The 21,949-nt window shown below is 39.8% G+C and overlaps 1 protein-coding gene across 2 annotated transcripts in view; it reads left to right on the top strand.

Moving 5' to 3' along the window:
* The window catches only part of GPR143 (G protein-coupled receptor 143), a 57,767-nt gene that overhangs the window by 7,246 nt on the left and 28,572 nt on the right, over positions 1-21,949 (top strand). The window contains exons 2-5 of one of the 2 annotated variants that reach the window (XM_082247205.1): positions 7,294-7,403; positions 10,806-10,900; positions 17,700-17,792; positions 20,860-20,969. In XM_082247205.1, coding sequence (XP_082103331.1) covers positions 7,294-7,403; positions 10,806-10,900; positions 17,700-17,792; positions 20,860-20,969 — 408 coding nt within the window. The remainder of the gene's footprint in view (positions 1-7,293; positions 7,404-10,805; positions 10,901-17,699; positions 17,793-20,859; positions 20,970-21,949) is intronic. The other variant, XM_082247206.1, reaches the window with a different exon arrangement.

The raw sequence follows: 21,949 nt of genomic DNA, 5'->3' as shown, positions 1-21,949 counted from the left end.
TGATTGTGATTCATCCATATGTTGTATGAGATTCAAGAGAATGGTAGTCTCTGGAGAATAACTAAGTCTCTGGGAACAGATTAGAGTATTTTTTTAACAGATTGTGCATAGGCCTTAAAGCTCCTTAAAGCTTGCCTTACACTAATGGATGAATTCCCCCTACTAGCCTATTATTCCATTAGCACTGGCTGTCAGAATACCCAAACAGCACCTACAACTGATTGGCTGCAGATGCTGTTTGGCCAAAAATGTTTTACCTTCCTTTCTATTGAGTTATATTGACCTTTTGACGAATGTCTGGATGTACGTTACTGTATTGATGTAAGCATTCTGAATGCTAAGTGAGGCACTACTACTAAATTTCACACACCCAAAATATACAAACTGTTAAATATAAAGTGCTAGTGCAAATATTTGTGCTTAAATAATTTAAAATATAAAGTGCATTTGTATATAAATTTTCTTGAAATATTTGTGCTTAAATATTATAAATATAAAGTGCATTTAAATACATATTTAAATGTACTTTATATTTATAATATTTCTAGAAAATTTAAATACAAATGCACTTTATATTTTAAATTATTTAAGCACAAATATTTGCACTGGCACTTCATATTTAACAGTTTGTAGAATTTTGGGGTTGTAATATTTAGTAATAGCGCCTCACTTAGCATTCAGAATTATCATTGAAGGCTGCTCTACCCAGGTTATTTTATACCTAGCACATATAAAGGAGAGGCGCCATTTTCTTGATAAATATTGATGTAAGCATGTATTGTTTGATATATAACCCGATTCCTCTGTTTTCTATGCAATGTTTTCCTTTGTAATGTACAAAAAAATGTATTTCATAAAATATATCTGATTAATAAAAAAAGTTTTGACTTTGATAAAAGTTGATTAAATAATCGACTTTTGTCAAGCCAGCAGAGCCACCCACTGTAAGAATTTTGTCTGATTCCTTTGAATTGGCCAACATTCTAACAGTGTATGGCTAGCTTAACCTCATCAACTGTCTTTATTTACTTACCTTACGCTCCTTTCACACACTCCGTCCGTTGGACGGAGTCCGTTTTTCTCAGCGGGGGATCGAGCCGCCGATCCCCCACTGAGCAGAAGGATGACAGCTGTGTCTCCGCGCTGTGCGGAGACACAGCTTTCAGTTCCCCATGTATCTCTATGGGGGAAATCGGATGGGAGCGGACCGTTTTTCCGTTCTCATCCGATGCCATCCGATCCGATCCGCTGGACGGATGGAAAATAGGGTTTCCATCCGTCCAGATTTGACGGATCAGATCGGGACATGTCTCCGCTGACATCCGATGCCCCATAGGAATGCTTGGGGGGACCGTTCAGATCCGCCAAAAAAACAGACAGGCGGATCTGAACGGTCCGTCTGTGTGAAAAGGGCCTTAAGCTTTTGCACTGAAGAAATCAAATAAGTGCAGAAGATTCCACCATGTGAGCCAATTAAGGTTAATTTCAATGTGCTACCAGTTTAACATGTTTCCAGGCACTGGAAATTTGAAAGTATTTGTGTAGTTTATAGGAGCAGTAGATCACAAACTGGACCTCAGTAATGTATTGACTGCAAACAGGTGACAACAGGAAGCTGTGACAGGAAATAGGGATGATGCATTTCTGGCTGTATGATGGGGCTAGATAAATCTACAGATATTTTGGACAAAAAAATACCATATATATATATATATATATATATATATATATCGGAAAAAAGGGTTTTGGATGGGATTGTGGTAAATCCATAGGGTGGGGACCGAGGGGGACCCAGTGGAATTCCCATATTGAAGAGCGGACTTTGAGGGGCTGGTATAGTAATTGGTGAACAAACAAATAAATAAAAAAGTATAAATTTATTGAAAATTGTTATTAAAAACAGAGAACAACATGAATGTATCAAATTTGGTAACTAACAACATAGTTTGAACATGAAGACATAAAATTAGTCCATAGACAACTCAACCATGTTGAAACGTAGAAGGTTGTTTCTTTGTAATGGTCCGACGCGTTTCGCCAGAACAAAGTAATCGGCTTCTTCAGGAACCAGTTATTAGCGGCTAGAAAAGCCTTTAGCGTTAAACATTTACAAAAAGGAGAAGAAAAGAAAATCATGAGTAACCTTCATATTGTACCATTAAACATAGGTAGTACATAGCATATAGCTATCCTATTGATTGAGATTCAAAACAATTATACATTACTAGTCAACTTGCTCACCTAGTTCACAGTTGGGGTTAACATGGGTAGGATTCAAGATATCCGTAATTATCCAGTGAGGCCAGAATGCAGGTAACCCTCTCCAATAGATCCTCAAATAGGGGTCCGAAGAACCCTTTTATGAGGAGAGGTGGACCGAACCTCTTCCATTTTCCCCAAAGGGATGGATACATCCGATAACAAGTGCCAACGAGTAACCTCTAAGTTGTCACCATGGGGTACTCAACAGCGATAAGATGGTGAAGGCAGGGGATTGAGAAACTAGATACAGCTAGATACAATTTATATATAAATTACAATTTATGCAATACCTATCGATCAATCAATATAACTTGAAATTCACGATGCAATGCAGTAATTTGGTGATTCCCTTTCTAGACACCTACATACACATGTCCCCTGATGGAACTCTATTCACCTCTCTGTATCGCAAGGATACAGCCGGTAACACTATTCTCCATTACCAGAGTGGTCATCCAAGACCGCTGTTACGTAACATTCCTTACTGTCAGTATCTCAGGATACGCCGCAACTGCGGAAGGGACGAGGACTTTGAGAGGGAAGCAAGAGCTCTCCAACACAGATTAAAACTAAGGGGATACAGCAACAGGGTCCTTAAGAATGCCTATCAAAAGGCTAAATCTCAGAAAAGGGAGGATTTGATTTATCCCCCCAAAAAACAGGAATCCCCCCTCCACGACAAAAATGATCACTACCTTCAGTGCCCATCATCAAGAAATTCGCTCCATACTGGCCAAAAATTGGCACTTCCTGACGGAGGATCCAACAATCTCTAGATATGTTCGATCAACGCCAGAATTGGTGTTTAGGAAGGCTAGATCTTTGGGCGACTCATTGGTGCATAGCCATTTTCAGTCCTCTACCTCTGTGAGATCTGAGGGATTATTGGGGACCCACAGGTGTGGGGCATGTGACCAATGCCCATGGGTAAGGGAGGGTACTACCCTCCCTTTGCCACGAGGAGGAACGCTACGGCCAAGATTCTCAGCCACCTGTCAGACTGAGGGGGTAGCTTATTTAGCCACATGTAAATGTGGTGCCTTTTATATAGGCAAAACCAAAAGGAGATTTTGGCAAAGGATCAACGACCACCTTTATTATTTAGAGGTGGGTCTCATTTTTACACCAATATGTAAGCATGTCGGTCTCAACCACAGTTTTGACCCTCACATGGTTTCTTTTTCAGTCCTGGAGGTGGTGAACAACAACCCACGAGGTGGAAATACTGATAAAATTATTCTCCAAAAGGAAGCAAAATGGATTTTTAATCAGCAAGCTACCAAATGGCCCGGCTTGAACTCAGCCGTGTCATATAAACCATTTTTGTAAATTGAATTCTTAATTCAATAACAATCCACCTCTGGGGTTCTTGTTGTCTACCTCCAGGACTCTTTCATATCTTCATCCCTTCCTCTTTCATTTTTTTTCTTTGACCATTTCATACATACCTATTTCTTGCTCCTACTTTCCCACTTCCCTTTATTCCTTTTATCTTTTTATCCTCCTTCTATTTTAGTCCCCCCTTCCCTACCCTAAGGATGTAATGTGACTATATCCCCATGAATGGCCATCCTCTTGCTCTGTTTTGAGCTTCTTGTTTGGCAATTGCGTTAATGAGATATGCTTATTAAGTATGCTCCTTTATGGGGCTGTATGTACCTAAGTGGTGCTTATGAATTTATCCTCTTTCCTTTGTATACTCAATGTATGTGGTTATATGTATATTTTTATATATATATATGCCCCTTTCTTTGGTTTTTTTATTTTTGGGACCTCCAAAGTATTTTTGTATCAATCACCAAATTTTTTATCTTTGTTCTTTGATAGGATCGGGAGGTGCCGCTATATCCGGTTTGAGCCAGTGTGGATGTTTTCCCCTTCCACCTGAGGTGGATTCGGGCGCAAAGCAGAGGAAGGATGTCTCTTGTAAACATCCGGTCCTCTCCCAGCAATGGGATTCCATTGCGCCATAGCCGATAGGCTGCATTACTTCCGACGGGACCTCTTCCTTCTTTATAAGCCCACGAGGCAGAGACGCCGATGGCAGCGGTAACCGGCACCGCGGGCGTCGGCGTCCAGACCTCTACATAGAGTTATTTCTCTGGCAAGGTGAGCCTTTTTGATATCAATGGAGCCCTCAAGTATGGGCTTATATCTTTAACCTCCAAGCGGATTGCTCTTTGTTTGGTGGGTTATAACCATTTATTTTTCTCTTTTGCCCTTCCTTTTGTGCTTTCTTTCCCCTTGTCATGGAATACTACAGAGTCGTCGTGGGCTTTATCTAGTTTCTCAATCCCCTGCCTTCACCATCTTATCGCTGTTGAGTACCCCATGGTGACAACTTAGAGGTTACTCGTTGGCACTTGTTATCGGATGTATCCATCCCTTTGGGGAAAATGGAAGAGGTTCGGTCCACCTCTCCTCATAAAAGGGTTCTCCGGACCCCTATTTGAGGATCTATTGGAGAGGGTTACCTGCATTCTGGTCTCACTGGATAATTACGGATATCTTGAATCCTACCCATGTTAACCCCAACTGTGAACTAGGTGAGCAAGTTGACTAGTAATGTATAATTGTTTTGAATCTCAATCAATAGGATAGCTATATGCTATGTACTACCTATGTTTAATGGTACAATATGAAGGTTACTCATGATTGTCTTTTCTTCTCCTTTTTGTAAATGTTTAACGCTAAAGGCTTTTCTAGCCGCTAATAACTGGTTCCTGAAGAAGCCGATTACTTTGTTCCGGCGAAACGCGTCGAACCACTACAAAGAAACAACCTTCTACGTTTCAACATGGTTGAGTTGTCTATGGACTAATTTTATGTCTTCATGTTCAAACTATGTTGTTAGTTACCAAATGTGATACATTCATGTTGTTCTCTGTTTTTAATAACAATTTTCAATAAATTTATACTTTTTTATTTATTTGTTTGTTCACCAATTACTATACCAGCCCCTCAAAGTCCGCTCTTCAATATGGGAATTCCACTGGGTCCCCCTCGGTCCCCACCCTGTGGATTTACCACAATCCCATCCAAAACCCTTTTTTCCGATTTTTAATAAACAGGATGTGGGCTTGGCTTAGTAGTTCCTCGATTTGACTGTATATTAGTTTTCTTTCAATATATATATATATATATATATATATATCTCAATGAGGAAAAATATCATGCTGCATATCAATACTTATATGGACTGGGTAATGTGTTAGGAACGAAAGGATGCCACATTGTTTAGGAATGAAAGGATGCCACATTGTTGAATGGAAATTAAAATTATCAACCTACAGAGGGCTGAATTCAAAGACACCCCCAAAATCAAAGTGAAAAAATTATGCTGCAGGCTTCCATCCTGGAGGAGTTGGACTGCCTGTGCAATCTCTATAGGGTCCAGGTATCACCTCAGGCTACCAGTAGTGACGCTGACTCTAGCTAAATGCAAAACTAGTAAAAAATGGAAAAGATGAGTAGGGAAAAAAAAAAATGTCTGGTCTTCACCTGTAACACTATTCCGGTTATGGAGGTCATCTCAAATGTGGCCTTCACATGTAAAACTATTCCTGTTTTGGAGGTCATCTCATTGTTGCCCATCTAGTGCACCTGTTGTTAATTTTATTAACACCAACGCAGCTGAAACTGATTAACAACCCCCTCTGCTACTTAACTGACCACATCAATATCCAAGGAGTTTAATTGACTTGATGCTATACTCTGATTAAAAGTGTTCCTTTAATTTTTTTTGCAGTGTATATATTATATAGTCAGGTAAATATGAAATATTGCATATTAATATTTAGCATTCTTCTTGCAGCAACAAGTAAAATTAAAGTGTAGTAACTAACACTGTGCTATCTTTTAGGCTACGCCATTATGCTCTGATAATCCATTGTCAAACATTACATGTTTACTTGTAAAACATTAAACATAGAAAGTAAAATTAAATAGATGTAAAATAACTGTATACAAATACAAAAACACATACGCTTAAAGCGGAGTTTCGGGCGTTTTTTTTTTTCACCTTCATGACAGTCACCGCTCATACATTATAAATCGGCATTTGTTGGACATTATACAGTTTCCGGTCTTTGTGCACCTCTTGAGACTTACTTGTAACTCCTTATCCACAGCCACCCTGATTGTAGGCATCTGAAGCCTGCTGGTTCTCTTACGTGATTAGGTGCAGTTGGCTGCCCAGCATGCACCTCCCGATCTTGTGCATGTGCAATGGGAATGAATCACAGCCCACTGTGTGCCTAGCAGGTTGCCATAGTGATAGCGGTAATATAAAGTTCTCGCCCCGTTGCGATGGCAACCTGTCAATCAATCAAGCAACTAGGAGGAAACATTGTGTCATTTCCTGTTATGAAATAATGCGCTTATAGCAGTGGGGGATGCCTATTGATTTCTGGGATTGATGGCACTGCTATCCCAGGAACCAATGGGCAAGGAGAAATGACGTACTTAACCACGGTGAGGATGGATGGAAGTGCAGCCTTTAGCCTCAACAAAAGGTGGAAGATGACAAGAAAAAAAAAAAAAGAGACTGAAAATAAATGTGGGTGCAGTTGGCAATAATTGCAGCCATTGTTGTAAATAAGGCTGGACTTCCAAAAAAAATAAAACAGAATTGACCCAAAACCTTTAAAGTTTTATTTAAATAAAAAGAACTTAGATTGTGTGCAGGCAAGCAAGCATATTTCCTGCCTATTGAGGCATCTACATTCTTGAGGTAACCCATTATGCTCAATAATGTGTCATCTTATGAAACTTGATCGATCAGCTGTGTGAGAAAAAGATCTTAGTATTCTTCTGTACTACTCCGATATCTGATTTTTGGGAATGTTTGGCTCCTGCAAGCGACTGCCTGTTTGACAGATCAATGCTCATTGTGGTACTTTTAACCATTCATTTCCTTTTGGTCCTCAACAAGCATGTGCACACCAAAATACATTCCTGACCATTTTTTTTCTAATGCCTTGGAATTTTAGTCTAATTTACCTTATGCTCATCATGTAATTGTCTTTTCAGGTGTTATACTTCGGTCAACAGTATGGTTATCTGCTCCATCATTTGTTAGCAATATATCAGAAATTAACAGTACCAATGTTTTACACGCTGCTTTTTGTGTTGGAAGTGCGGTAAGTTTGAATATTTTTATTCCTGATTTTGTTGAGCTTTATGTAGCTGGTTGTTTGTTTATATACCTTTTCCAGTATACAATTTGTGGTTTCTTCAATTCCCACCTTGGTTTTGGTTTTGAGAAATTCTCCAGAAAAGGGTGCTTACTGTAGGTTACGAGATGTAAATAATGATTAGCTTCCTCTAAAATCATTCCCTGCTTAACTATTGTACAACTGTGCTTAGAGATCCACTGAATTATAGCAGATATAAAACCTAAAACTATAGACCTACTTATTTTAATTTACATATAGAACCTAAGTGGGCAGTAGAGGCTCTGGCATGTGATAGTAAAATGACAAAGAGCAGGATTTTGCATCAGGAGAGTTGGGGTATAATCCTAAACATGGAGAGGCTCCAGTTACAGCCTAAACCTAGGATCCAAGGGGCTCCAAAGGGCCACGTGCATTGAAGACTGACTCAAATATTTGCCACATAATACAGTACCTGCAATCTTGTTATCCAAGGTACCTTTTTAGTCCATGTCAGGTTCACTTTAAAACTGTGTTAAATTTGTTGTAAATCTATGACAAGAACAATGAACAAAGCATATCCTTCTATAGTGTATACTTGCCCCAAGCCAAAACACTGAGTGTGATTTCTGTCAGCAGTCTGGTTCCTCTGCTATCTGCATGAGTTATTTCTGACAGGTTGTGATGATTCCAAGGAATTGAGGGAGATGGGGTAGGGGGTCTCCAACACACAACCTGTGATTAATAGATTGTATTGAGGGGTTGTGTTCCTTCTCTCCACTCAGATCTCAGTTTACACTCAGCTCCCTCTCTGAGCTGTGCCTCTGGAAGCTCAGAAAAGCTGTCTAAATTCAGGACAATAAATTAATGGAGAGATATGAATGGTTGCAGATAAATGTGTAAGCAGGCTGCAGCAGTCAATGGATGCTGTCCTGGGTGGGGGCGCTGGGGTTAATGCTTTGTCTGGTCTTTAGGTATTCTTGGTGGGTTCCAGTTTGGATTCGGCCCACTTGCCCTGTGTGATATAAAAGGGGACAGTGGTCAGGTTCAGAAAGTTTCCCTGAGAGAATCAGAGCTAGAGTGAGCAAGAGCCGGAACCGCTGTTGTCGGCCCAGTAGGAGAGAGCTGACAGAGGGAGACAGAAGCCATGGGATCCTAGCGCGACTGTGGGTTGTAAGACCTGTAAGGGACACAGGCAGATGAAGAGACCCATAAGGGACACACAGAGGAAGAGACCTATAGAAGTAGTAGAGTATGGCCAGTCATTGCCTGAAACAGAGACTTTCAACTTGGGGTTCACCCTGAACATAACCAGTGCTGTAGAAATGTCTTTGAAGGACTATAATTGCTAGACTATATCTTAGCAGGTATGCCGGGGCAGCACTCAAGCCTCTAGTTAGGAGTAGGGATGTAGTAAAGTATCACGTTTTTACCTGTTGGACTGTGGAATGAAGACATAAGTAGTTGCCAAGAAGTGTAACAAGCAGCCTGTCGCTAGCTTGTGGCACGGCCTCTAGAAGCAAGGGAGATGTTGTCAGCACTTCCTCACCAGCGGTCTATCTCAGATAGCTACAGGAGCAGATTGCACCACAGAGGTTCTCATTCTGTACAGATGTTCAAGAGTTAAGCTGAAGGCACGTGTGGAGCCGTCGCAAAGTGCACGGTGGGGCAAACTCCGCTACTGGGGATTGTAGTGAAAAACGCTGGACAGGTGGATGGTTCAGCATGTGTCTCCACAATGCAGATTACAGAGACAATATAAATTGTCACAGGAACTGAGAGGTAACTGGGAGTACAGTTACAGTGCCAGTGTACATGGTGCACATTCTCCTCTAAGAGTAGAGGAACTAAGGATTGAATATTCCCCCATGTCAGCCTCAGCCTTGTTTAAGGTATTGAGAAAATAATGCAAAGCAAAGGTACCCCGTGTGTGTATATAGTGACCCTGTAACAAAGTGCCTAACATAGTCAAGAAGAACCCACCCCGGGGTAAGCCTGTCATGTGACCCTTGCTTGGCACCCAACGAGGAGGGGAATATGGATTACATGACAAACAACCACCACCCTACCCTTAAAAACAGGTAAAACTTATGTAGGAGTATGTGTTTCATCTCTATGTATCACCTGAGACTAGTCACTTCACTTGTATATGTAAGGGTTTACAACCACATTATTAATCTTGCTAGGAAAGGAGTGAAAAAAGTAATACCCTTTCTATAGGTACCTATACATATAAAATGTATACCCTGTTTCCCTGAAAATAAGCCCTACCCCGAAAATACGACCTAGCGTGATTTTCAGGGATGGCTGCAATATAAGCCCTACCCCAAAAATAAGCCCTAGCAAAATCCTTGATCTCAGCCCCTCCCTCTGCAGTATTCGGAGAGGGAAAGTAGAGCTCCGGAGGGTCACGTGAGTGCCCAGCGGCACTGTAAATAAGGTATTTTCAACAATAAAGTTACAAAAAAGGTGTCACACTGCACATTACATAATCTTTTAACAAAATTGATTACATAATTTTACAATGACTTTATCCAAAGTTTATTTTTGGGATTAAAGAATGTCTTAATGCTGACTCCTAAGCTGACAGGGAAAGAGGGGGAGAGAACTTTTTTTAAAATATTCTATTGTTTTATTCAAGGTCTTTAGAACATAGAGAGGGGTAAATGACACAGCACAAGCACTGTGCTGTCTATCATGCTTTAAAGGATCAGGATATTTATTAATTTACTTTAGGGTTAAAATCACTTTAAGATGGTCATTGTACATACCGTAAATAAGACATCCCCTGAAAATAAGCCCTAGTGTGTTTTTTGTAGCCAAAATTAATATAAGACCCGGTCTTATTTTCGGGGAAACACGGTAGGTACATATAAGATGATATTTACCCAATCTGTCCAGTTACAACCAGATTGGTAAACAACTTTACGTAGGTACTCCCCATCCTTCTCCAGACACCTCCCTTTTAGGAAAAGCACTAACTGGTTGGATTGGTCCCCCCCCCCCCAAAAAAAAAGAAAAAAATAACTGGTACAGGGATGTCTTTCAGCTGTTCCTGTTACACTTTCCATATATCTATACAAGTAGGTATGCATTTATAGAAAAAACATCTTTCTCTAGAGAGATCTCTCAGTGGTCTGATCTCTACGGCACATCCAACCATAATTTGATGTCTGCGAGTAGCTATTAGCCTGAATTTTGCTAGAATTGCAAGAGATGTTTAACAAAACAAAGGAAGAACAGGCACCACTTATAAACATAATGAGAAGGGATCACTGACTTTCCTTACAATATTAAGTCTTTGAAATTATTTAGAAAATTTTATTTTGTTAATGTACTGTAATTGCCAGAGAATGTGTTATGTTAATGACAGGACCACCTGTTTTCTAGATGTGGATACAGCTGTTCTACAGTGCAAGCTTCTGGTGGCTGTTCTGCTATGCAGTGGATGCCTATTTAGTGGTTAAACGATCAGCCGGAATAAGGTTTGTAAGCACTCCTCATGGATTTTAGCATGAAAACATCTTAAAGGCAACTTTTATAATACAAACATAACATATACCAGATAAATAGAAAAAGTGATCCTGTGCTTTGCCATTGCAGAACAAGGTTTTTCTTAACTCACCCCCGCAGCATCTTATATTCACCTTTCCTTTGCTCTCTTGGTGCCCTATTCATCTGCTGGTGGTGGTGGTGCTGTTCATCTACCTGATACTTTCAGGTAAGGAGGACTATGTGACAACACTGGGTCGTCATCAAGCACCAGCGCTGTCACATGAGGCAGGTCCATAGTCCTGTGTAAGCTATGACTTGCATGCATTGTATATTATGTTGGAGGTTTCATTTGCTCCAAAGCAGCTGAATGGGCCAATGAGAGGGCAGACAAAAGGTCAGAATTTACTACTAAAAGGGGAGGGGGGTTAAATTTGTATTATAATACTAAGGTTTATAGCAAACCTGTGCTTACCCTGGCCAGATAACTAGTTTACTCCAAAGTCCCCGCTCTCCCCAGCAGTACATACCTACCTTTCCATCACTACCACACTATACCATTTGGCCACCAGAAGTGAAGAATGCAGCCCTGTATAGGCTGATCTGAGCTTACACAGGGCTAACTGTCTCTGTGCCTCATGTGACAACACTAGCCAATCACAAAGCATCAGTGCTACCACATGGAAGGGCTCATTTACACCTGTATGCAAAGAACTATTAGGTAAGCTTCAAACTCTAACTTCCTTAGTATAGGCAAGAAAATCAAAGTTTAAAAAAAAACTCTCCTTTAATTGTTTTACCATGATTGTTAAATGTCCTTCATTTTCACAATAAAGTTATTTATGGACAAATGCATCTGCATATTCAATTATATAAGGAAAGAACTAATGTATCCATGGCGTCTCTTTAAAAGTGCATGCTCCCTAGGCTAGTACATGATTGATTGGCAGGGATTGCAAAATCTTATGCAAAAGGAATGCCAGGATGTCAGCATTACCCTTTCTTTTGCCCACATTGGATCAGGCAAATCAACAGCGTGCCCCAATTCTTTAACATCCTGGGGTGTTTTTTTTTTTTGGTTGCCACAACCATTTCAAAGACTTTGTTTCTGCTCTCTTATAAAGAGACTAGTTATTTTATCTCTTAACCAGACACCAAGATGTCTTTGACTCTCATATGTATTGCATTAAAACATTGTACAAAATGCACTATTGGAGTCTGTAAGAGTATTTTTTAATACATTCCATTTACTGAAAAATAATGGAATGTGGATAAAGTGTTCAGATAACGTCAAGTGTAATTTTCCCATCATTTTCAAATTTCATGGAATGCCAAGGAATCATTATGTAATCTTCAGTGAACAGTACAAAAAAACCTGCCTTACTTTTTTAGTGCTCCATAGCAGATAGAATATTCTAGCTAACACTTAATATTCACAAAGGTTTAACATTTAAGTATCTACTGTATGTACGGTATGTATGATATATAATGTATCTATGACTGATTCCAGACATTCTTAGGGAAATCAATCATATCTACTTTCACTGGGAAAACAAAAGAAAATGACTTAATTCTTTATTGAACAAATCATGTTTCTGCTTTGTAGTTTGTTTAGTAATTCACTCTGGAGACATTACACCCATAGTAAACCAGTCAGTACCATGATATTACTATACTTAGCAACATCTACAGATACATTACGGACTTAGTCATGCCATTTGTACTTCCTTCAATTTTGCAGTATTTTTTGCAATGTTGGGTACGAAGGGAAAATGCATAGAGAAATGTTCCATACTCCTACATTCTGCATTTTCATGTCATTCCACATCTTTTTAATAGGCTCTTCCAGCATCTTCCAGAACTTCAGGTCAATACACATTTAAATTCATGGCAACATGCAAATATAAGAAAATGAAGATTTGCACTTAGATTGTTCTTGATATTTTTTTCTGTTGATGAGAAGGGAACTGCATACAAATAGGTGTTGATTTATAAAACTGGAGAGTTCAAAATCTAGTGCAGCTCTTCATAGAAACCATGTAATGTAAAGAGAGAGCTGCGCTAAATTGATATAATAGATAAACTTAGGCTAGAACAAACCAGCATAGGTATAAACCCAAGTCAAAATATGAAACATCAACAGGACCAACAATATTCGTATAGCTGGATGTCATGCAAGCATACATATAGTCCATCAAACATAAAGTCCAAATGGAATAGAAGTAGAGGGGTGTCCAGTGTAGAAAAGGAGATCAAACACCACTTCTGCGTGCCTAAATCCACATACGGTGCCACATGCATAGAGCTCACATCAAGCTTACCAGAGCTCAAGGGATAATGAGCATAATAAACATTCCATCCACTAATGGGCTGACTGGTGTCAGGGATGCCTCGCCGTACTGCTGTCACTGGATCACTAGGCGGACCGCCCCAAGCGCCCCGTATTCCTGGGAGACGTGAGGTGTCACGAAACGCGTAGGGAAGGCGTGCTGACGTCACCACGACGCAACCCGGAAGTCAGGCGGTAGCGAGATTTTGTATACAAGCGCTTGTTCATCTCCGTACATGTAAGTGTTTTTAACCGTTGTGCAATAAAACTGTATATGCGTACTACGCCATTGTGCTCCCCTTTCCTCTATTGGGTACGTGGAACGCTGAGGGGCTATTATACCTGCTTGGGGCGGTCCACCTAGTGATCCAGTGGCAGCAGTACGGCGAGGCATCCCTGACACCAGTCAGCCCATTAGTGAATGGAATGTTTATTATACTCATTATCCCTTGAGCTCTGGTAAGCTTGATGTGAGCTCTATGCATGTGGCACCATATGTGGATTTAGGCACGCAGAAGTGGTGTTTGATCTCCTTTTCTACACTGGACACCCCTCTACTTCTATTCCATTTGGACTTTATGTTTGATGGACTATATGTATGCTTGCATGACATCCAGCTATACGAATATTGTTGGTCCTGTTGATGTTACATATTTTGACTTGGGTTTATACCTATAATATATGCTGGTTTGTTCTAGCCTAAGTTTATCTATTATATCAATTTAGCGCAGCTCTCTCTTTACATATCTTATTTAGTGACTCCCACTACAGCTGCTGCTTGTCTCTTAGGCTTAGCGCGGTTACTTATTTTTACATTACTTCATAGAAACCAATCAGCTTCCAGTTTTTTTTTTGTCAAAGCTTAATTGGGGTTGGGCGAGGGCCGGTGTTTTCCCTGAATTTTGAAATCAATTTGAGTTAGAAACTGGATAAACCAATGACAACTAAACATCACCATATTTCCAACTGTAATATTAAAAGATCAAACCCAATTCAATCAAGTGTAAAGCTAGTCATACACAAGAAGATTTCTCTAAAAGCTATAATTAGGTATTCACACTTATACACTACTGTGGAGTTGAATGCATGTGCATTAACATGTTTTGCAATAAGGTCCATTCATTCTAATTAACATTTACGGTAATTTAACGTTAGTGTGCAGTGCAATGCAAATGTTCTGAGAAGGTGCTTTAGGGTGCCACATTACAATAGCGTATACAAGGTTACTGGTTTGAGTTTTATTTTATTTTGGATTTCTTCTCTAAATAAGTAGTGAAATATGTCCTCTCATTTCTGTAGTGCAGTTTTATAAAATGTTTCAGCGTAGCAATATTTTAATTTGAGAGGTCATGCCTTCATTCACACATTATTCACATGTTACAGAGAAATCTTTGAGTTGCCTCAGGCAGTAGTATGCTCATCTGCAATTCACATGAGTCAGAATAGGAGACTATAAAAAAAGATTAGTATAACAACATAGTCTTTTATATTCTGAGTTGAGATAGTAACTAAGAAAACCAAAAGTCAATGAGATTTTTATGTTAAGAGAACTATAAGAGTTCCTTATTGCTGGAGTTATTGCCACATTATTTTCAGGATGGGTAAAATGCACAGGAATGAAATGTAGTATTTCTGAATTGTAGCTTATGAAACACAAGAGAAGTATTAAGGTTCATAGAGATTTTGCTGCTGCTTTTAGGAGACCGGACACTGAAAAACTAGAGTAAAAACAGTACAGAATAACATCTCTCATTTCCAGCATACTTTTTTGCTAGTGTTAAAGGAGAACAGATAGCTTTACTCCTCTGAGATGCGGCACCCAAATCTGGATGACCTCCTTCTGGGGGGACCGTTGACTCTGGTACTGTCTGGCAATGTCCAAATGACTATGTGCACACTTCAGAGATTCAGATAGATCCTAAACCTCCAGGAGTCATTGCTGAAACTGTCTCATCATTTGGAATATCAGATCTTAGATAAGGCCCTTTACAAGCTCTTCCTTCCCCTTGAAAAATTCAATCAATATTCTGGGGTGATTCAGTTAGTGCTTTAATGCTGGACTCCTCATCTGTGAAGTCATGTCACTTAGATTCAGTTAGACAAAGCCAAAGCAGTGGCTTACATCAACCACTAGGGGAGAACCAGCATCTCATGGTTCAGAAGAGAAGTGGATCTAATTCTGGCATAGATTCAGGCACACTTAAGCCCCGTACACATGTTCAGATAATCCGACGACTTATCGTTTGCATTTTGTTGCATGATACTAACATCGAATTCAACAATGCGTACAAACCGTATGATTTTTGTTGTATGATTCGGGAAAAGCTTCCTGGTTGCTTAGCTACGTATCAGATGGTGCAAAACAAAAACAATAGCAGCCAGGCTTTTTCCGTGCTATTTTAGTGTTTCTGATCATGTGTGGTCTTTGTACGGGGCATTACTTTTACACACACTTACTCAGCTATCAACTTCTGTACTCCGGAGAATGATCTCATCACCCGAGTTGTTTCAAGAACTCTGTGGCATTGGCAAGACACTGGATTTGGACCAACCAACTGAATAGGGTTGTCTCCAGAGCCAGGGATCCTCTACCATTTGCAGTGGATGCTTTGGTGATTCTGTGGGATCAGTTTAACTTTACCAACAACTTTCTTCCTTCAAAACTCCTTCCTCTCCTTCTTCCACCCTGCTTCTCAGATCTCTGGCTTTAATGGCTTGACTGTTGAAGCCCAGACCCTGAGGGACAGCGGCCTATTGGATTCTGTCATCTCTACACGCTTGAAGGCTAGAAATTTGATTTCTCCCAAAGTTTATCATCGCATTTGGTAGATGTATGTGTGCCTGTGCAAAGCAAGTAGGTTTAGTCACTAAAGAAGATCTGGCGCCTAGGGGGCTTTTTGGAAAAAATATTTTTTTTTTTAATATCTAAGAAAACCCTAGAGGAAATACAGCCAATCCACTATAGCAATGCTATATAGACAGTTTTATGAAAGAAACATTAGCGAGATTTCTGTGGGTTTATCAATGTTCTACCTGATATTATAATAAGAGTGCTGGACCTCTTAATTAAATTTGAAGTGAATAAATGAAATAAATAAATTGCTAATGTGAAAAATTAGTACAATGATCAATAATGATCTAGAAAGTGCTTGTGCTAGAAAAAGTGATTGAGGAATGTGCTTAACCAAAGTGCAAGTGCAAAGTGCACCAGCACTTTCTAGATCATTATTGATCAGTGTAATAATTTTTCACATTAGGAATTTATTTATTTAATTTATTCACTTCAAATTTAATTAAGAGGTCCAGCACTCTTATTATAATATCAAGTAGGTTTAGTCCCAGGAAGTTCTCCAGTTGTTCTTACCCAGGAAGTTCTCCAGTTCTTACATTGGATCACAACCTGGATCTTCTGATTATTCAGAAATCCCCTTTTGAACCTTTTAGGGATACTCCTTTGTTTTCCCTTATACGTAAGATTGGCTTTCTCTTCACCATCACTATGCAGCAAGTTGGCTGCCTTAAATTATGTAGAACACTTTCTTGTGCTTCATAAGGATAAGGTGGTTTTAAATTTTGGGTATACTGACCTGCAAGCAATTTGAATGAAGACACACAATTTCATTACAATGCACCTGTAAATGCAAAGCACACATCAATGCAATAGTGTGCATTAGGGCACAAGTTAGAAGTCCACAGGGTTCACAAGTGACCCTCACAATGCTAGTTGAGTATTTATATAACTGATCTAACAGCTTCAGAACTTTCTGAGGCACTTAAAAAGAAATTCGTATGCAGATCACTAATAAATAAATATTGATGATGGAGACAGACTGACATCTAGTATATTTTAAAGGAGGCCAACTATGGCAGCCCCCAGTTTTATCTCACTACAGGAAGTTTTTAAAATAAATGAGTTATGAGGCTAAATCTGTGGCTGCCATTGAGGATCGTATAAAAATGTTAGTAGGTTGACTGCGTATGTCTTCATTACTTTTGAGTCAAAGACCTGGAACAAGTATACAGTAAATAAGTGTCAGAAAAGTGACAGTTCCTTATTACTATACTTGTTCTGGCCCTTCCAGCAAAGGGAGGAGATTCCCTTTTGTCAGAATACAATAGCTCAGAAGGAGAGATCTCTGCATCATAAATCCTTAGTGTTGATGAGGGAATCTGTCAGTTTTTCTCGCAGGTTAAACGAAATAAAAAAACTGAACGTGTATAAAGGAGCAGTCAGCAATGGTAGCCTACATAATTCTCTCCTAAATATGCACTTTAAGTATGCCTTCAAAAGTTTAGAAGGGACATGGCAAGATACGGTATATAACATCTCGTCAACAAATGTGACTTTAAAGAATACATTTTAAAAATAAAGTTATTTTAAAATGGGAATGAGTATAAAATAAATGTGAAATAATCATTTGCTTTAAAATAAAGTACATTTTACTTTTATGTTTGCATTGCAGCACTATTGTCCTTTATCATATAATGACTTGGGGCCTGGCAGTTCTGCTGTGTATAGAAGGAGTTGCTATGCTCTATTACCCTTCCGTTTCCAAGTAAGTATTTCTATTTTGCATGTGTTATTCTGTAGTATTCTTTCAGAATTTAGCTGCATGTAGGGATCAAGCAGAAGCATAGTTAGTGAACAAGCCAAAGGTCATTAACAAGTGGTTGAAGGTTGATATCCAGTTGAAGCGTAGTTAAGGAACGGATGGTAGTGGCGATAAGGACACCTGCAGGTACACAAAGGGGCAAGATATCGACTGGAGAGAGCACAATAAACTGGCAAACAGAAAGTGCAGAGACATGACTTCAATTAGGAAATATAGAAAGGAGCAGAGTTCAAGGTTCACCAGAAACAAGAGACAAGGCAAGATTGTCCTATAAGATCAGAGAGAGCGCTGTTCAGTACCTCAGGTGGCAGCGTGACAAGAGCTACAGCCAGGCACTGCAGAGGTTGCAGGTTCAAATCCAGAGCCTGACAGCTATTTCTTCTATTTCACTTGAGAGCTCTCTGTCTTTGACAGCAACAGTGCTGATCACTGACTGTTGAGCCTTTGGTGTCCTTTTCCCATGTAAATTGGTTGCAGTTTTTTACTTTGGTATCCTTGAATTGCTAAAGTGGTGTGTGGATCATCTGTGCTTGGAGAACCTTATGAGGAACCTTCTTGCTTTACTTCCATCTTGAATTTCATTGACTAAAAAAATCCTGGAGATTCAGGCCTGCATCATCTTTTTTTTGTAGCCAGGAAAGTCTTCTCCTATTTAAATTATATTGTACACAAATTGTTGCAAATTGGTTTGCAGGGACAGTAAAGCTATTTCTTCCACAAGTTGATCTGCAACCTTTCCATCTGGGAGGTTTTACCCAGTACATGCTTATCTACCTAATGGTACACATGACAAACAGGTCCAGGGAGCTGGTGGTACTTACAGTATCTCAAAAAACAGAAAGCAGAGGCCCTGTAGAATAAAAAGGTGATGGTTGCAATTTTTTTCTCCTCGTGATATTTCTGTTTCTGAAATGACAATCTTCCCAAAAAATGTAATAAAATTAATTTTAGTGCAAATTTACATCTATAATACCCATGTTTGGGTAAAATATAATAAAATGAATTTTGGTGCAAATTTACACCCTATAATACCCATATTTGGGTAAAATATAAAAGATGAGGTTGCATGGAGTAAATAGATACCTAACATTCCATGTTTTAATATTGCGTGTGCCCAGGATATCGCCAAAAAAACAATGGTTGCCAAAAATCCCCCTAGGTGACGCTTTAAAAGCCATTAGAGCTCATCAATTTAGAGTTAACTAAGAGTACTTGTACTAGAATTATTGTTCTCACTCTAACATGCACAGCAATATGTCACATGTGTGATTCAACTGTGGTTTACATACACATACGCACCCTGGGTGTGTGTTTGCACAGGTGTGCAGAGCAACGGGGGTTTTGGCAATGTTTATTTATTTTTTTATTTAATATATTTTATTATCATTTTATTTTTTTCTTTTATTTATGTATTTATTTTTTTACGTGATTGCTATCACAAGGGGTTAATAAACCCCTATGTGATAGCATTGGGCTGGTGACAGGTACTCTTTTGGGAGATATTAGGGATATAATAGACCCCAATGTCTCCCCTGCCCTTCACACCATCTAATCAAGCACAGATCGGCTTGGTTAGAGGTGTCCTCTGACCGTACTGCTAGGAAAGTGTTCAAATGAAACATGACATCACATCTGGTTTCATTGTTTTCATGTGAAATCAAGGCATTTGTCCCGGTCTCACTGCAGTCTCTCTCCCCTCCCTGGTAGATTTGTTCCTGATCGCTGGACACCCCCTAGAACAACAGGAGAAGGGCAGGCCATCGGCAAGAGTGGGAGGGGGTGCACAGCTCAGCTAGCTGTGTGAAAGTGGTCGGCGGCCATGGAGCTGCTGCATCAATTTCACTTTGAAGCCGGTCACCGGCTCTACAAAATCCACACAGGGTGCAGCCATCAGTTGTAATCATAATACCCCGAAAGAGCTGAACTAGATATAGAACACGTCCCCTGCTCCTCCTTTCCATAACATATTAAGAAGCTGTTCTGTTGTCTACAGAGAGATCTGGCAACAGTGTTAACCAATAAGATTGCAGCAGAGGCAGAGTGCACAGGAACTTATCAGCTGAAAAGATTTATGGCAAGATCAGCAGGCATTTTTTTGCACTTGTTAAACAATATAACAATACACGAGTTCAGCTGAACACGCAAAATTTCAAACCTGCATGTCAATGCGAGTTCGGGGGCGACTTGACAGACATCTGTGGGGGTTCCTGCACAGATGTCTATTGAAATTGCCCTGAAGTCGCCAAAAGAAATTATTTTTGGGAATCGGTACGGCACCGCAAAGTCGGCACTGCACCGTTTCGGACGGTGCCGTTGCGGCAATAGGCTCTGATTTGGCATGTAATTTGACATGTCAAATCGGCCCGATATGAACGGGGACTCAATGGTATTTTTCAAAGACCAAAAGGGAACAAATAATAGATTTTAAGGCTTTAGGGGAAATATAATCCCCAACTTTTTTACGTTTTGAACACTATTAGGAAAAATTGGAACCTCTCAGCTTTAACACTGATCTTATAGAAAGTTAGTAAAAGTGTACCCTAGGAAGAGCAATAGGAAACCTAACAGAGGTTCTAACTGTTACTTTGCAGAGACGGAGCTGTCGGATCCCCACTCTCCTCTATGGGAGATCAGATGAAAACGGACCGCCTGTCTGTTTTCATCCGATCCTATCCAATCCTCCAGATGTATGGAAAATAGGGTTTCCATCCAGATTTCACGGATAGCAGCGGGTGTCAGAGGACATGTCTCCGCTGACATCCACTGCCCCATAGAGGTACATGAAGCATCCGATCAGGTCCGGTTGAAAAACTGACAGGCCGACTGGATCGGAAAGCCCATGTGAAAGGGGCCTAAGAGTGAAAAACCCTTTCTACCTATAGAATAGCTGTTTCTACTATGCTACTATGCTGCTACTTTTTATCTTTTATCTTTTTTGTTATCAGTTTACAGGAAATATTTTCTTTACAAATGTAATTAAGAAAGAATGTGGTTTGATTTTGTTTTCCAGCTGTGAGGAAGGTTTGGAGCATGCCATTCCTCATTATATCACTACCTACGCCCCTCTCCTGCTTATAATGATAGTTAATCCCATCCTTTTCAAAAGGACTGTCTCAGCAGGTAAGAGCACAAAGTATGGTTTTTATGGCCTATCCCAAACTATGCAATGCCCTGCACGTCTTTTAGCAGACCCTTGACCTTTTTTGTGCAAAGTCTGTAACATTACTAATTTAAAAAACACAAAAACAGAGCTTTCACACTCACTTTTGCCCTTAACTTTCTACCCTGTCACTCATCTCTTCTTCATGCTCCCATTAATCTCTCCCAAAAGTATGCTCATTACTTTGCGATTCTTTGCAAGAAAAGGCATAGTCTCTTCTCAGACTCCCCATCCTCTCTGTACTAACTTCTTCTGACAGCACACTACCACCTACTTTTGACAAGGTTTTAGCTGCCAGGAAAGGACTGAGAACTTTCTGGCCCTTTTGCTATGAGGACTCATGCTGTCACAGTTATTGGTGGTCACAATGAAAGGTGAGTGTGGTCTTAAAGGCTGTGCTTTAATGCAACACATTTTCACATACAGTATACATAATACAGGCTCAATTCACAGAGTTTTAAAGTGTTACTAAGTCCCTGCATTTACTCTATCTGGTCTCCCAAAGTACACAAAGCATGGAAATGCAATTATTTTAGTAACTAGAAATGGCTAAATACCTTTTCTCATCAGCAGTTAATAGCAGTCTTGTGACTTCTATCAGTGTCCAGCTGAGTACTGGTTAAAGCTTGTAGGTGGAGTTTTCATTCTACTGTGACTGTCCTATGAGGCACAAGGACCCCTGACCCTCTGTCTGGACAGTGCTGATTGGCCCTGTGCTGATTACCCTCCAAAAAAAAAGAAACTCTATAGCAATACACTCCAAACTGAGAATGTGCAGAGTGTTCCAAGACTCTGTTTTATCAGGAGATAGATTAGGGACTGTGGAAGAAGGGGAGGATCAGAGAAGACAGGATCAAACAGCCTTTTTACACAATGTGAAGGATTAACCCCTTACATTCCTCAGTGAGTATAATAAGCATGCTTTACTGCATATGCAGAC

This window comes from Pelophylax lessonae, assembly GCF_965119305.1.
Source record: "Pelophylax lessonae genome assembly, chromosome: 2".
Taxonomy (NCBI): domain Eukaryota; kingdom Metazoa; phylum Chordata; class Amphibia; order Anura; family Ranidae; genus Pelophylax; species Pelophylax lessonae.
Note: the sequence above shows the minus strand (reverse complement) of the source record. Positions and strands in the feature narration are given on the sequence as shown.